Source organism: Microcaecilia unicolor, chromosome 5 (genome assembly GCF_901765095.1).
Source record: "Microcaecilia unicolor chromosome 5, aMicUni1.1, whole genome shotgun sequence".
Classification (NCBI taxonomy): domain Eukaryota; kingdom Metazoa; phylum Chordata; class Amphibia; order Gymnophiona; family Siphonopidae; genus Microcaecilia; species Microcaecilia unicolor.
Genome location: NC_044035.1, coordinates 152723829 through 152738015, shown reverse-complemented (window position 1 = coordinate 152738015; position 14187 = coordinate 152723829). Strand labels below are relative to the sequence as shown.

Genomic DNA, 14187 nt, shown 5'->3' with positions numbered 1-14187 from the left:
TTCTTTCCGAGCACTCTACCAAAACCCTCATCCACACCCTTGTCACCTCTTGTTTAGACTACTGCAATCTGCTTCTTGCTGGCCTCCCACTTAGTCACCTCTCCCCTCTCCAATCGGTTCAAAACTCTGCTGCCCGTCTCATCTTCCGCCAGGGTCGCTTTACTCATACTACCCCTCTCCTCAAGACCCTTCACTGGCTCCCTATCTGTTTTCGCATCCTGTTCAAACTTCTTCTACTAACCTATACATGTACTCACTCTGCTGCTCCTCAGTATCTCTCCACACTCGTCCTTCCCTACACCCCTTCCCGTGCACTCCGCTCCATGGATAAATCCTTCTTATCTGTTCCCTTCTCCACTACTGCCAACTCCAGACTTTGCGCCTTCTGTCTCGCTGCACCCTACACCTGGAATAAACTTCCTGAGCCCCTAAGTCTTGCCCCATCCTTGGCCACCTTTAAATCTAGACTGAAAGCCCACCTCTTTAACATTGCTTTTGACTCGTAACCACTTGTAACCACTCGCCTCCACTTACCCTCCTCTCTTCCTTCCCGTTCACATTAATTGATTTGATTTGCTTACTTTATTTATTTTTTGTCTATTAGATTGTAAGCTCTTTGAGCAGGGACTGTCTTTCTTCTATGTTTGTGCAGCGCTGCGTATGCCTTGTAGCGCTATAGAAATGCTAAATAGTAGTAGTAGTAGTAGTATCATCCACAAATAGGTAAACTTAACCTTCTAACTCTTCGGCAATGTCACTCACAAATATATTGAACAGAATCAGCCCCAGCACCGATCCTTGAGGCACTCCACTACTCACCTTTCGCTCCTTCGAGCGAATTCCATTCACCACCACCCTCTGGCGTCTGTCCATCAACCAGTTTCTAATCCAGTTCACCACGTCGGGTCCTATCTTCAGCCCATTCAGTTTATTTAAGAGCCTCCTGTGGGGAACCATGTCAAAAGCTTTGCTGAAATCTAAGTAGATTACGTCCATAGCTCGTCCCTGATTCAATTCTCCTGTCACCCAATCAAAGAATTCAATGAGATTCATTTGGCACGATTTCCCTTTGGTAAAACCATGTTGTTTCGGATCTTGCAACTTATTGGCTTCCAGGAAATTCACTATCCTTTCCTTCAGCATTGCTTCTATTACTTTTCCAATAACCGAAGTGAGGCTTACCGGCCTGTAGTTTCCAGCTTCTTCCCTATCACCACTTTTGTGAAGAGGGACCACATCCGCCGTTCTCCAATCCCTCGGAACCTCTCCCGTCTGCAAGGATATATTAAACAAATCTTTAAGAGGACCCGCCAGAACCTCTCTGAGCTCCTTCAATATCCTAGGGTGGATCCCATCCGGTCCCATGGTTTTGTCCACCTTTAGCTTTTCAAGTTGTTCATACACACTCTCTTCCGTGAACGGTGCTCTATCCACTTCAATCTCATTTGTACTTTTTCCAGTCCATCGCGGTCCTTCTCCAGGATTTTCTTCTGTGAAAACAGAACAGAAGTATCTATTTAGCAAATTTGCGTTTTCTTCATCATTATCCACATAGCGGTTCGCAGTATCTTTTAGTCTCACGATTCCCTTTTTAGTCATTCTCCTTTCACTAATATACCTGAAGAAAATTTTGCCACCCCTCCTTACATTTCTAGCCATTTGTTCTTCCGTTTGCGCTTTCGCCAGACGTATCTCTCTCTTGGCTTCTTTCAGTTTCATCCGGTATTCCTCCTCGTGTTCCTTTTCTTGAGTTTTTTTGTATTTCTGGAACGGCAACTCTTTAGCCTTTATTTTCTCAGCCACTTGCTTGGAGAACCATATCGGTTTCCTTTTTCTCTTGCTTTTATTTACTTTCCTTACATAAAGGTTCGTGGCCCTATTTATAGCTTCTTTCAGCCTGGACCACTGTCCTTCCACTTCTTGTATTTCCTCCCATCCCATCATCTCCTTCCTCAGGTATTCCCCCATTTTACTAAAGTCAGCATGCTTGAAATCCAGGACTTTGAGTTTTGAGTGGCCACCCTCCTCTTCAGCCGTCATATCAAACCAAACCGTTTGATGGTCACTGCTGCCCAGGTGGGCACCCACTCGGACATTTGACACATTATCCCCATTTGTGAGTACCAGATCTAGCGTCGCTCCCTCCCTCGTGGGTTCCGTCACCATTTGTCTGAGCAAAGCACTTTGAAAAGCATCCACGATCTCTCTACTTCTTTCCGATTCCGCAGACGGAACCTTCCAATCTACATCCGGCAGATTGAAATCTCCCAACAACAGCACCTCTCTTTTCTTCCCCAACTTTTGAATATCAGTGATCAGATCTTTATCTAGTTCCTCCAATTGTGTCGGGGGTCTGTCGACAACACCCACGTGGACAGAGGTTCTATCCTCTCTTTTTAAGGTGATCCATATCGCTTCTTCCTTTCCCCAGTTCCCTGTCATTTCAGTCGCTGTGATATCATTTCTCACATACAGAGCTACTCCTCCACCTTTACGCCCCTCTCTATCCTTCCTAAAAAGATTATAGCCTGGTATGTTTGCATCCCATTCATGGGAACCATTGAGCCATGTCTCTGTGATTGCAACTATGTCCAAGTCTGCCTCCAACATCAGGGCATGAAGGTCATGAACTTTATTGCTTAGACGGCGAGCATTTGTGGTCATCGCTTTCCATCTACATTTCCTAGTATGTGTTTCGGTTTCAGTGATTTGGGGGGGGTGTCTTTTCTCTTTGGGTGCCTTCATATCTTTTTGTTCCACCTTCCTTGCTTTTTCTTTCGCCTTAGTTTTATTTTCAGGAACATCACAGTGCTGTAGTGGAGCAAAAGAATTCTGTAGGGGCAACACTTGTGAGGGCGGATGCTTCTGTGTCACATAACGAAGCCTGCCTGAGCCTACTGAGAACCATCTATTCTTAGGTGGTATTATCCTTTGAGGCAGTGGTGAGAATTTGGTATGGTTCTGTGCAGTATGATTTTGTGCAGTCCTAGAAGTTGCTTTAAGTGCATTCAATTCCTGCTTTACTTTGCTGAGCTCCTGTTTTAAACTAGCAAGCTGAAGACAGATAGGACAAGCTTTAAGTCTCCAGAATCTTGGTCTTGAAACTAAAGCACCACAATTATTACAGGGAATAAAAGTCATCTTGAATTGTTGAAATGGGTATGAACAGGTGTACTATGATGGGGTTGTAATTAGGGTGGGGTTAATTTATGATACGTAGTATATTTGGGAAAGCTATATAGGAAGTGTCAGTCTTGGGGTGGGTGGGCTTAAGCTTAAGACCTATGGAATGTGTTTGCTGTAACAGTAAAAGATGACAGTAAAAGGATGAATGGCCCCTTCTAGAAGATGTCTCCATTCTTCTAAAGCCAATTTCAATGCTAGCAGTTCTCTGTCTCCCACTGTATAATTTTTTTCTGTAGGAGTGAATTTCTTAGAAAAGAAAAAACAAGGACGTAATCGACCCATAGAGTCAGTCTAGAAAAGCACCACTCCAGCTCCGACTGTGGAAGCATCCACCTCAAGGACGAATGACGTGAAGGGTCAGAATGCATTAAGACAGGAGCAGAGGAAAAAAATCTCTTATTTTTTTTGGAATGCCTGACATGCTTCAACTGGCCAGTTTCTAGCATCAGCCCTCTTTTTAGTGAGAGCTGTGAATGGAGCAATAATAGTAGAGTAGTGGTCTATGAATTGCCGGTAATAATTAGCAAAAAGGGCTGAAGCTCCTGAAGTCCAACTGGCTGAGGCCAATCTCAAATACCTTGAAGTTTAGTGGGATCTATCTGTAATCCAGACACAGAAATAATATACCCTAAGAAGGGAATGGAGTTTTGATGAAATGCACATTTCTCCAATTTGGCATAGAGACCGTGGTCTCAAAGATGTTAGAGTACCTGTCGGACATGCTGGACATGATCTGAAAAGGATGAGGAAAATATTAAAATTTCATCCAGATAAACGACCACGCAAGTGTAGAGCAGGTCCCTAAAGATTTCATTAACAAAATGTTGAAACACAGCTGGGGCATTGCATAAGTCAAATGGCATAACCAGGTATTCATAATGGCCATCATGGGTGTTGAACATAGTTTTCCATTCATCCCCTTCTTTTATATGAATCAGATTATAGGCGCCCCTTAAATCCAGCTTAGTGAAAATCTTGGCTCTTTGCAATTGGTCAAACAGTTCAGGGATGAGTGGTAGAGGATATCTGTTCTTGACAGTAATGGCATTTAAATCATAATAGTCAATACATTGTCGAAGACCCCCAACTTTCTTCCCAATGAAGAAATACCCGGCTCCGGTGGGAGAGGTTGACAGCCAAATAAAGCCTCTTTGTAAATTCTCTTGGATATACTTCGTCATAGCCTGCATCTCTGATCAAGACAAATTGTAAACTCGACCACGAGGAGGTATTTTCCCAGGTATTAATTCTATAGCGCAATCAAAGCTTCGATGAGGTGGAAGTTTCTCTGCCTGTCTCTTGCAGAAGATGTCCTTAAAGTCTTGATAGACCCTGGGAAGACTGGACGATAGTTGTTGATCATCAGGGAAGGTAACCGCAAGGGGAGAAACAGACGTCAGGCATGAGTGAAAACATGTGGAGCCCTAGGCTATGATTTCATTATTTTTCCAATCGATGCAGGGAGAATGAAGTTGTAGCCAAGAAAGACCCAGGACTATAGGATGGATAGATTTTGGCAACACATAAAACTGAATGGTTTCGTGGTGAAGAGTGCCTATCTGCAATGAAAGAGGTATAGAAGAAATAGATACACGACCGGGCAAGTGTTCCCCCTGAATAGAAGATATATTCAGAGCAGAGGTCAGGTACAGTAGGTATTCCATAGCATTGAACCAGGTTCCCATCGAGGAAATTCCTTGCAGCTCCTGAGTCAATGAGAGTGGAAACAGTAATTTGACCAGCTCCCCATTGCAAGAGCACAGGAAAAACACATAAAGAAGTCAGGGAAGAAGAAAGAAGGGCTAAAGTCACTTCCCCAGAGGGCTTTGGGCCTGCTTATTTCCCTGCTTATGGGAGCACTTGGTTACAAAATGTCCAGTTTCACCACAATACAAGCATAATCTGTTCCTGCGTCTCCGGAGCCTTTCTTCTTCAGAAAGTCGGTAACACCCAACAACCAAATGTTCCTCGACAGACTCTGGAATAGTTGTCCGACATCCAACTGGAGAGCAGACTATTGGCTTCGGGACACCAGGAGTGGAATTCTCTCTTGAAAGCGGACATCAATCCGGATAAACATGGTAATAAGTTCATCTAAATTGCTAGGCAGTTCTCAACTGGCCAATTCATCTTTGATTCTACCTGCCAGGCCTTGCCAAAAAAACAGCTTCTAAGGCCTCTTGGTTCCACCTCAACTCCGCAGCCAATGTGCAAAAACGAATAGCATAAGCTCCTACCGTAAGAGAACCCTGCTGGAGATGCAGTAGGTCAGTGGCCGCAGAGGATGGTCATTCCGGTTCATCAAAAACTAAGCAAAACTGTTCCAGAAAGGCAGATAGGTTGGAAAGGATGGGATCCTGCTGCTCCCACAGAGGAGAAACCCAGGCCAAAGCTTGGCCTCAAAGGAGGGAAACAATATAGGTGATTTTGATATGATCCAAAGAGAAGTTTCCAGGCTGTAGTTCAAAGTGCATCTGACACTGGTTCAGAAAGCCTCTACATGCTTGTGGGGTTCCATCAAAGTGAGGAGGATCTGGTATACACATCGGAGCGGCTGACGGAAGCACGGGAGACTGAGCTCTAGGTGTAGATGCTCATAAATCAGTTAACTGAGCACACACATCTTGCAAAACTCCTGAGAAATGTTGTACTTGATTTTGTTGTTGTTGTTGTAATGCCTGGGTGAGATCTGGAAGAGTAGGTTTATCAGCGGAACACATAGCTTTAGCAACCTGTAATGTTCTGCCCGGAAGCAGAGGAAGGTGAGCCCTAAGTCCTAGTCCACAAGGACTATAGACAGCCAATAAACCCCTGGGTTCTTCATTACAACCAACTGCCCCCAGGTCCAGGCAGCCAGTGGGTCTCGTCCTCAACCAGGAAATGTTGGTGTCCAAAGGCAGGCGGTACAGGACAAGGGCAGACCACTGAAGACATGGTCAGGAATCAGAGATAGTAGCCAGGCAGCTCTGGACACAATAGAAATTGGCAGCAGGTCAGAAGACAGCATAGCAGCCAATCAGCTTCAGTCATAGCAGATACTGGCAGCAAGGTCAGAAGTCAGCCTTACAGCCAAACAGCTCCAGTCACAGCAGATACTGGTAGTAGGATCAGAAGTCAGCGCTGTAGCAAAACAACTCTGGTCACAGCAGATACTGGTAGCGGGGTCAGAAGTCAGCGTTGTAACTAAACAGCTCGGGTCACAGCCTGTACTGGCAACAGGGTCAGAAGTCAGCGTTAGCCAAGCAGATCTGGTCACCGAAGGTACTGGTAGCCATTGATGAAGCCCTGAGGAAGCTGCGGAGCTTGAAGAAAAAGGAGCACGCCGCTGACTTCATCACAGGCTGACGTATCAAGACGTGTGGGGAAGGAGCCCCCCTCCTGCGCCACAGAAATGGACCCATGGAAGCCATGCCACGATGTTCCCTGCCCAACCATGCCTTTGAGAGCGAGGACTCTGTGCCCCCACCTGCCACCAGACATTCCCCGAAGTGCCCTCAATGTGCTTTCAGGTAGGGGGGTGCGACAATTGTCAGCCGCGTGTATGAAGAGTCTGGTCTTGCATAGCTGCAGCTTGTTTTGCCACTGCTGCTGCTCATCTAGAGAAGCAGCAGCAGTGGTTTGTGTGGTGGAGGGAGGTCGGGAAATATGCCACGGCACCCCTGAGAGTTCACTGTGGTACATGAAGGTGCTGTGGCACACAGTTTGGGAACCGTTGTCCTAACAGCACCCCAGATTTAGGCACCGACAACACAGGCAGCTGCCTAGGACACCAAATGATTTATGATTCCCAAACCTGTCCTGGAGGAACTCTAGCCAATCAGGTTTTCAGGATATCCACAATGATTATGCATGAGATAGATATGTATACCAAGGAGGCAGTGTATACAAATTGATCTCATGAATATTCACTGTGGATATCCTAGAAACTTGACTGGTTGGGGTTCCTCCAGGACAGGTTTGGAAATCAATGTGATAAGGTGCCAAGTTCTCAGGCCAAAAAGGAGCCTTCCCCCACTTAATTTAGGGCTATCCACTACGGCCACTTTAAAGAGGCACCACAATGGCATGTTGGCCGAACATCCCCATTCCTGCTTTCCATCTCCTGGGGAGCCTGCCTTAGCTCTCTGAGTTCCAAGAGAGGATCCTTGCCCTCACCCTGCCCATGTGTGCCCAAATCTTAAATCTGGCCTTGGAGCTCAGTCTGCTACTATCCTATTCTACCAGAGGTTCTCTTTTCTGAAGCCATGTTACATAGCCATGACAGTCTCTAAGCAGGATGGTATGTAACTGCAATAACATGTAATCTTACCTGTAGGAGTTACTGGGTTGCCATTACTGTCAATTTCAAGTTCTGGTTCAGATTGGAAACATGATCCATCACACAATGAGATGCAGATGCCAAAGGCAAGGGTGAAGATCCAAACAGATTTCTGTGAAAGAGAACATTGTGAGACTCAAACAAATTCAGTAGCAAATCCTCGATGATCAAAAAATGAGTCCACTTTTTTGGGTGAACAGATTGTTAGTATGCTTTTGAATTATGACAGCTTAATAATCATATATGCAGCCACCTCCAAGATGAGGACCTCATAGAAAGGGTTTTGCTAAGGGGCCCTTTTACTAAACTGCAGTGCATGCTCTTATGTGGTTCGGTCTTGTGTAGGGCAAAATGGCTGAATTTCCTATTTTCCCATTAATGGCCATGTACTATTTTCCAATTAGTACGTGAGTCTCTAACACTACCTATTTTGTAGGTGGTAGGGACTCACATGCTAAACTTGTGCTAATCAGTTAGCATGTGGCAATGCTGACACGCTAATCAGTTTTCATAGACACGCTCACTCTCTGCCCCAGACATGTACCTCTGTGAGAAAATGCTAAAAATATTTTAGCACACAGTTTGTGCATCCACATTCAAAAATTAACATGGGATGTCTCAACGCTCAACGTTTATAACGGTTGGCAACAAATATTTTCTCCAGCTTATTCTGTATCCATGAAAGATCATTTGTTTCTTGTTTAGTAGAAGAATATTGAAATATTAGTGGTTTTTTAAAATGACTTATGATTATAAAGAGCCCTCTGTGTTTATGAAGGTTTATCTTTCAAATAGGGGTGTTCCTTGTTTTTACTGAAGTCTTTTTTTCTCCACTATATTTTTATTTTTTTAAATTCTTTATTTATAATTTCAAAATAATACATTCATTCAACATAAATGTAGGCAAATAAGAAATTTCAAAAAAGCAGAAAAATTACATTTTCCTTTAAATATTCAAGGAGTTAGAGAAATTTTTTTTAGTACTTAGTCCACTAGTTACGATTAAGATACAAAGCAATGATATAAAAAATCTAAAGAGAATAATCTCTTAAACAAATTAAATTGAGAGGGCCCATAGAAACATAGTAAATGACGGCAGATAAACACCTGAACGGTCTATCCAGTCTACCCAACAAGATAAACTCATTTTACATGGTATGTGATACTTTATATATATACCTGAGTTTGATTTGTCCTTGCCATTCTCAGGGCACAGACCGTAGAAGTCTGCCCAGCACTGTTCTTGTACTAAAAGTTATGAAGCTAACATCGAAGCCCCTTAAAATTTACACTCCAGCCCATCCATATCTATTCAGTTACGATCAGGGCGTAAACCGTAGAAGTCTGCCCAGCACTGGTTTTGCTTCCCAGTTACCAGCGTTGCCACCCAATCTCCGCTAAGATTCCGGCCAAAAAACAAACAAATGTTAGGAATTACTCAGAAATGGAGATTTAAACAGGACATATAATGCCTCTGTATCCATCCATGGTAGAAACACACTTGAGTACTGTGTGCAGTTCTAGTTGTCCAGTCTCAAAGAAAGACCTAGTTGAAATACACATCGTACAGAGAAAGGCACCCAAAATGATAAAGGGACAGAGCAGATTCCCTATGAAGAGAGGCTAAGCAGGTTTGCTCTTGGAAGAGAGATGCCAGAGATCTGTGAAGTCATGAGTGGGGTGGAGCAGGTAAACAAACAACAGTTGTTTAGTTTGTTAAATTGTGCTAAGATTAGAGAACACTCTGTGAACCAGTTGGTAGCACATTTAGAACAAATCAAGGGAAAGTATTTTTTCATAAGTTTGTATGTTTTAATTAGCCTTCGGTGGTAAGGTTTGTAAGTTGCCCCTCAGCCATAGAGTGAATTAACCTGGAGTGAATTGACCCTAGATATTCAATGCTGGGGCATGTCCAGCCTCCAGCAGTGAATATCTGGGTTAGGGTGGCAACCCAGAAGTTAGTCGGGCGCTGGTGATATTCAGATTCGTGTCCAATTAACTCGGAGGATAACGTTAGGACAGCCTTAGTCTTAGAGATATGTGTATGTGAAAAAATAGAGATATCATTTCATTAGCCTGCACTCAGTTCCACAGCATGGCTCAAAAAATGTACTGGATGTTAATTTAATGCACATTAACCCTCAAACACATATAGGGGCCCATTTACACAGATGCGGTAAGCACTAACATATGTTTACTGCAGTTTAAAATGGTGAGGCATCCCTCAGTCATTTTGAATGTGCGCTCAGAAACCACATGCTAAAACATTTAAAACATTTTTTCATGGAAGGGGCATGTCTGGGGGTGAAGAGTGGGTGCATGTATGCAAATGGATTAGCATTGCTGTATGCTAACCGATTACCGCAGGTTTAGATCATGAATCCCTACTGCCTACAAAATAGGTGGCATTAGGGGCTCACTCGCTAATGGCCATGCACCAATGGGAAAATTAGCGCATAGTCATTAATGGGAAAATAGGAAATTCAGACATTTTACCCTGTGGTAAAAATGGCCTTAGCGCACAGGAAAGACCCATGTAAGTCTTCTTTTTACTGCAGTTTGGTAAAAAGGCCACTTAAAAATTGATTTGCAAATTTTAAAAAGTTGTGATACATGCTAGCAAATTTTTATTTGCACGGATGTTTGAAACAAACTAAAATAAAAATGTCAAAAAACAAATCAACAATTTCCCTGTGTACATCCCTAAAGAATTAGCCTTCTGATTTCTCTCCACATGCTTCCTCTTTGAAAATATCCCCCCTCCCCAATTCACGAGCGCCACCAGTTCCCAGTGACAGGAGACTGTGGTCTGAGTCTCCTGTGCCACAGTGACATGGCTTGCAGCCCTTGAAACTGGTGTTGTTTGCCTGCTTGCTTTGGAGGGAAGAGCAGCAAAGAATTAGGAATCATATTTCAGTGGGGTAAAGGGGACTAATTCAGCACAAGCACCAGCAAAATTTCAAAGGGGGGTACCACCCCTATACCCACCCCAAATACACGTTTCCCTAGAAAGAATGCTTTTTGTTACCATACTGCTTCCTCGAAGATTTAAAATATGCAAAGAAAGGATCAGAATACTCATACACAAACTATGTAATTTCATGTCTGCTTGACATTTGTTTTTACCTATTCTGATCTCAGAAGTATCCTATTTTACTACTTAAAGGCAATAGTGAGACACTCCCTAGAACCCAATATACGCTGAGACTTACCATGATGAAACACTTCGGCTTCTGGAGAACACTTACACTTTATCTCTGGGCTGGCTGATTTATATACTGTGTGTGGCAAGGTCTGTGCAAACACATCCACTCCCAAAGGTATTCTACTAAATGCTAATGATTAAAAAACACAATGAATCAGCAACCCAGTCATATCTTCCAGAGGGAGGACAGACAACTTTGGATGGCTTTTTTTCCAAAAAGTGAAAGCCATTCTTAGGATAACTTCCATTAAGGATATGTGGAATTTAGAAAGTTGCTGAAAACCTGGCTATGTTATGTCCTCTGGATCGAGGGTGGCAGTAGGTAGAAGGTAGGGTGGGAATGTTTGCTAGGTTTTATATTTGTGTTAGCCAGAAAAAAAAATATATATATACATATCACCTCATGTTTAGATTACTGCAACTTGCTTCTCAAAGATCTCTCACTTAACCATCTCTCTCCCCTTCAAAATTCTGCTGCACGACTTATATTCCACCAGTGTCGCTATCCTCATATTAACCCTCTCCTCAGGTCATTTCACTGGCTCCCTATCCATTTCCGCATACAATTCTAACTCCTCTTATTGACGTACAAGTGCATTCACTCTTCAGCTCCTCAGTACCTCTCCACTCTTATCTCTCTCTAAAGTCCTCCTTGAGAACTCCATTCGTCGGTTAAGTCTCTCTTTTCTGTACCCTCCTCCTCCACTGCCAACTTCAGACTCTGTTCCTTTTATCTTGCTGCACCGTATGCCTGGAATAGACTTTCTGAGTTGGTACGTCAAGCTCCATCTCTGACTTCATTCAAATCTAGGCTAAAAGCCCATCTTTATGAGACTTCTTTTTAACTTCTAATTCCAGAGTGGAGGAGTAGCTTAATGGTTAGTGCAGTAGCCTGAGAACCTGGAGAACTAGGTTCAATTCCTACTGCAGCTCCTTGTGACTTTGGGCAAGTCATTTAACCCTCCATTGCCCCAGGTACAAAATAAGTACCTCCATATTTAGAGACACTCGTGGTGTTGCATTATCCTGCTCAGCCTGTCGGCCAGGTCGTTGTTTATGCCTGCCAGATAAGTGGCTTTGAGAAACATGCTGTGTTGGCGAGTCCAATGTCTCATCTGGACGGCTTCCTGACACAGAGAGCAAAATCCAGTGCCCCCTGCTTGTTGGTGTAATACATGGAAACCTGATTTTCTGTTTGGATTAGAATAATTTGATGGGGCATCCGATCTTTGAAAGCCTTTGGAGGGTTCCAGATCTCTCAAACCTCTAGGAGATTGATCTGAAGACTCATTTCCTGGAGGGACCAAGCTCCTTGAGTGTGAAGCCCATCTACATGGGCTCCTCCCATTGTCAGCACTTTTTGCTACTGAGGAATTTGGAATGGAAGTCCCAAGGTCAAATTGGGCCAACTTGTCCACCATTGAAGAGAGCACACAAGCTCCAGGGACACTTAAATGACATCCTCTAGATTCCCCGTGGCTTGAAGCCACTGAGAAGCTAGGGTTCATTGAGCAGATCTCATGTGCAGGCATGCCATGGGCGTAACGTACATGAAGCAAAAACAATCTCAATATCTGCTGAGCTGTGCCCGAACCTTGGATGCCAGGGAGACATGATTGTCTGCCTGCGTCTCCGGAAGGTAGGCTTGAACAGTCCTTGTGTTGAGCTGGCGTAGGGCTTGCCGCGGCCAGCGAGCCAATCTTTGGTGCGCTGGTCGTTGATCAGTGGAGATGAATAGGTTTAGCCCTGTTTTGCATGCATTTGCTTGCTAACTGCATTCAGAGCCTGCGAGCGCATTGTTTCATGTGCTTGGGGCTCTGATCATGGGGCGGTAGCAAATGCAAGTGCTAGTATGTTGCTAACAGCCTCTAGCACCTGCGTTTGCTTCTGATCATCGGCCCATGAGTGCCTTGCTTTCCAACAGTGCTTTCAGAGCAGCTGGAATCTCTGTCTAATCAAAAGATAAGTAAAACAAATAACTGCATTCTATCATCTTATTTATCTGACTACAACTTCTCCTGCCTCCTCCTCCACAGTTTCTCTAAAGTAGTCACCTGGCCCTGGAAGCAGGCTTTTGTTGCAAAACAGAAGTGTAGTAAGGTAGTTTAATACAACATTGGAGATTAGGTTTCACAGATAACACATTCTACAGTTCCTTGGTTGTTTTTCATTTATGTAAGTGACAGGAGGAAGTGCCAAAATAGCATTGTGAGGCTCAAAGCTGAGGGGGAGAAATATGTAGAAGCTGATAAGGAAAAATCAGGACTGCTTAACAATGATTTCTGTTCTGTGTTCACAGATGAAAGGCCGGAGGTAGGACCACAGAAAACAAATGCTAAGGGGGATGGATGTGTAGTAGACCAGGACCGATTCTCATAAGATTGTGTTTGTGAGGAGTTAGCTAAACTAAAAGTAGACAAAGCGATGGGGCCTGATGGGATACACCCAAGGGTACTCAAAGTACTCGGAGATGTTCTCGTGGCTCCGTTGTCTGACCTCTTCAATGCCTTCTTAGTGTCTGGGGTGGTTCCAGAGAACTGGAGAAGAGCGGATGTAGTCCCTCTTCACAAGAGTGGAAGTAAGGAGGAGGTTGGGAATTACAGACCTGTCAATCTGACCTCTATGGTGAGTAAACTAATGGAAACGCTTCTAAAGAGGAGGATCGTGAGGTTTCTTGAATCAAATGGACTGCAGGACCCGAGGCAGCATGGCTTCACTAGAGGCAGGTCATGTCAGATGAATCTGATTTTCTTTGACTGGGTGACCAAACAGTTGAATGTGGGAGGGCGCTAGATGTGGTATATTTGGATTTTAGCAAAGCCTTTGACATGGTTTCGCCTGAGCGACTGATAATTAAACTGAGTGCCCTTGGTATAGTAACCAAAGTGATTAACTGGGTTAAAAACTGGTTAAATGGAAGGAGCAGAGGGTAGTGGTAAATGGAGCTTGCTCTGAGGAAAGGGATGTTATCAGTGGTGTACTGCAGGGGTTGATCCTCGGGCTGGCCCTTTTCAACATCTTTGTGAGTGAAATTGTGGAAGAGCTGTCTGGTAAGGTTTGTCTCTTTGCGGATGATAGCACACTCTAATAGGGTGGACACCCTGGAGGGTGTGGATGGCATGAAGAAGAATCTAGAGAAGCTTGAAGAATGGTCTGAAAATTGACAACAAAGATTTAATGCTAAGAAATGTAGGGTCATGCACTTGGGTTATGGAATTCTACACCAGAGTCACACAAAACACCAACAGACCCTCACCAAATACAGGACAAGAGATCACAAATTAGAAATAAAGTAGACAGGGGTGCTGGTGAGCTCTTGACGGATATGGATGCCTGATCTTTCATCTCTTGCCAGTTTGACTAGAAAATCGACTGGAACAACGTAAAATATAAGACTTTCTTCTGTCTCATTACCTGATTCTTAATACAGCCTGATGTCACACTCTAAATCGTCCAGATTAGACTCCTGCACTCCCGC

At 43.9% G+C, this 14187-nt stretch overlaps 1 protein-coding gene across 1 annotated transcript in view; it reads right to left on the bottom strand.

Moving 5' to 3' along the window:
• Positions 1–10818, bottom strand: part of LOC115471198 (beta-microseminoprotein A1-like) — a 53440-nt gene extending 42622 nt beyond the window's left edge. Inside the window, exons 1-2 of the mRNA XM_030204899.1 lie at positions 10717–10818; positions 7496–7616 (exon numbers count right to left, since the gene is read on the bottom strand). Of these exons, the coding sequence (XP_030060759.1) occupies positions 7496–7616; positions 10717–10719 (124 nt within the window). The 5' untranslated portion in view covers positions 10720–10818. The remainder of the gene's footprint in view (positions 1–7495; positions 7617–10716) is intronic.
• Between the last annotated feature and the right edge of the window lie 3369 nt (positions 10819–14187).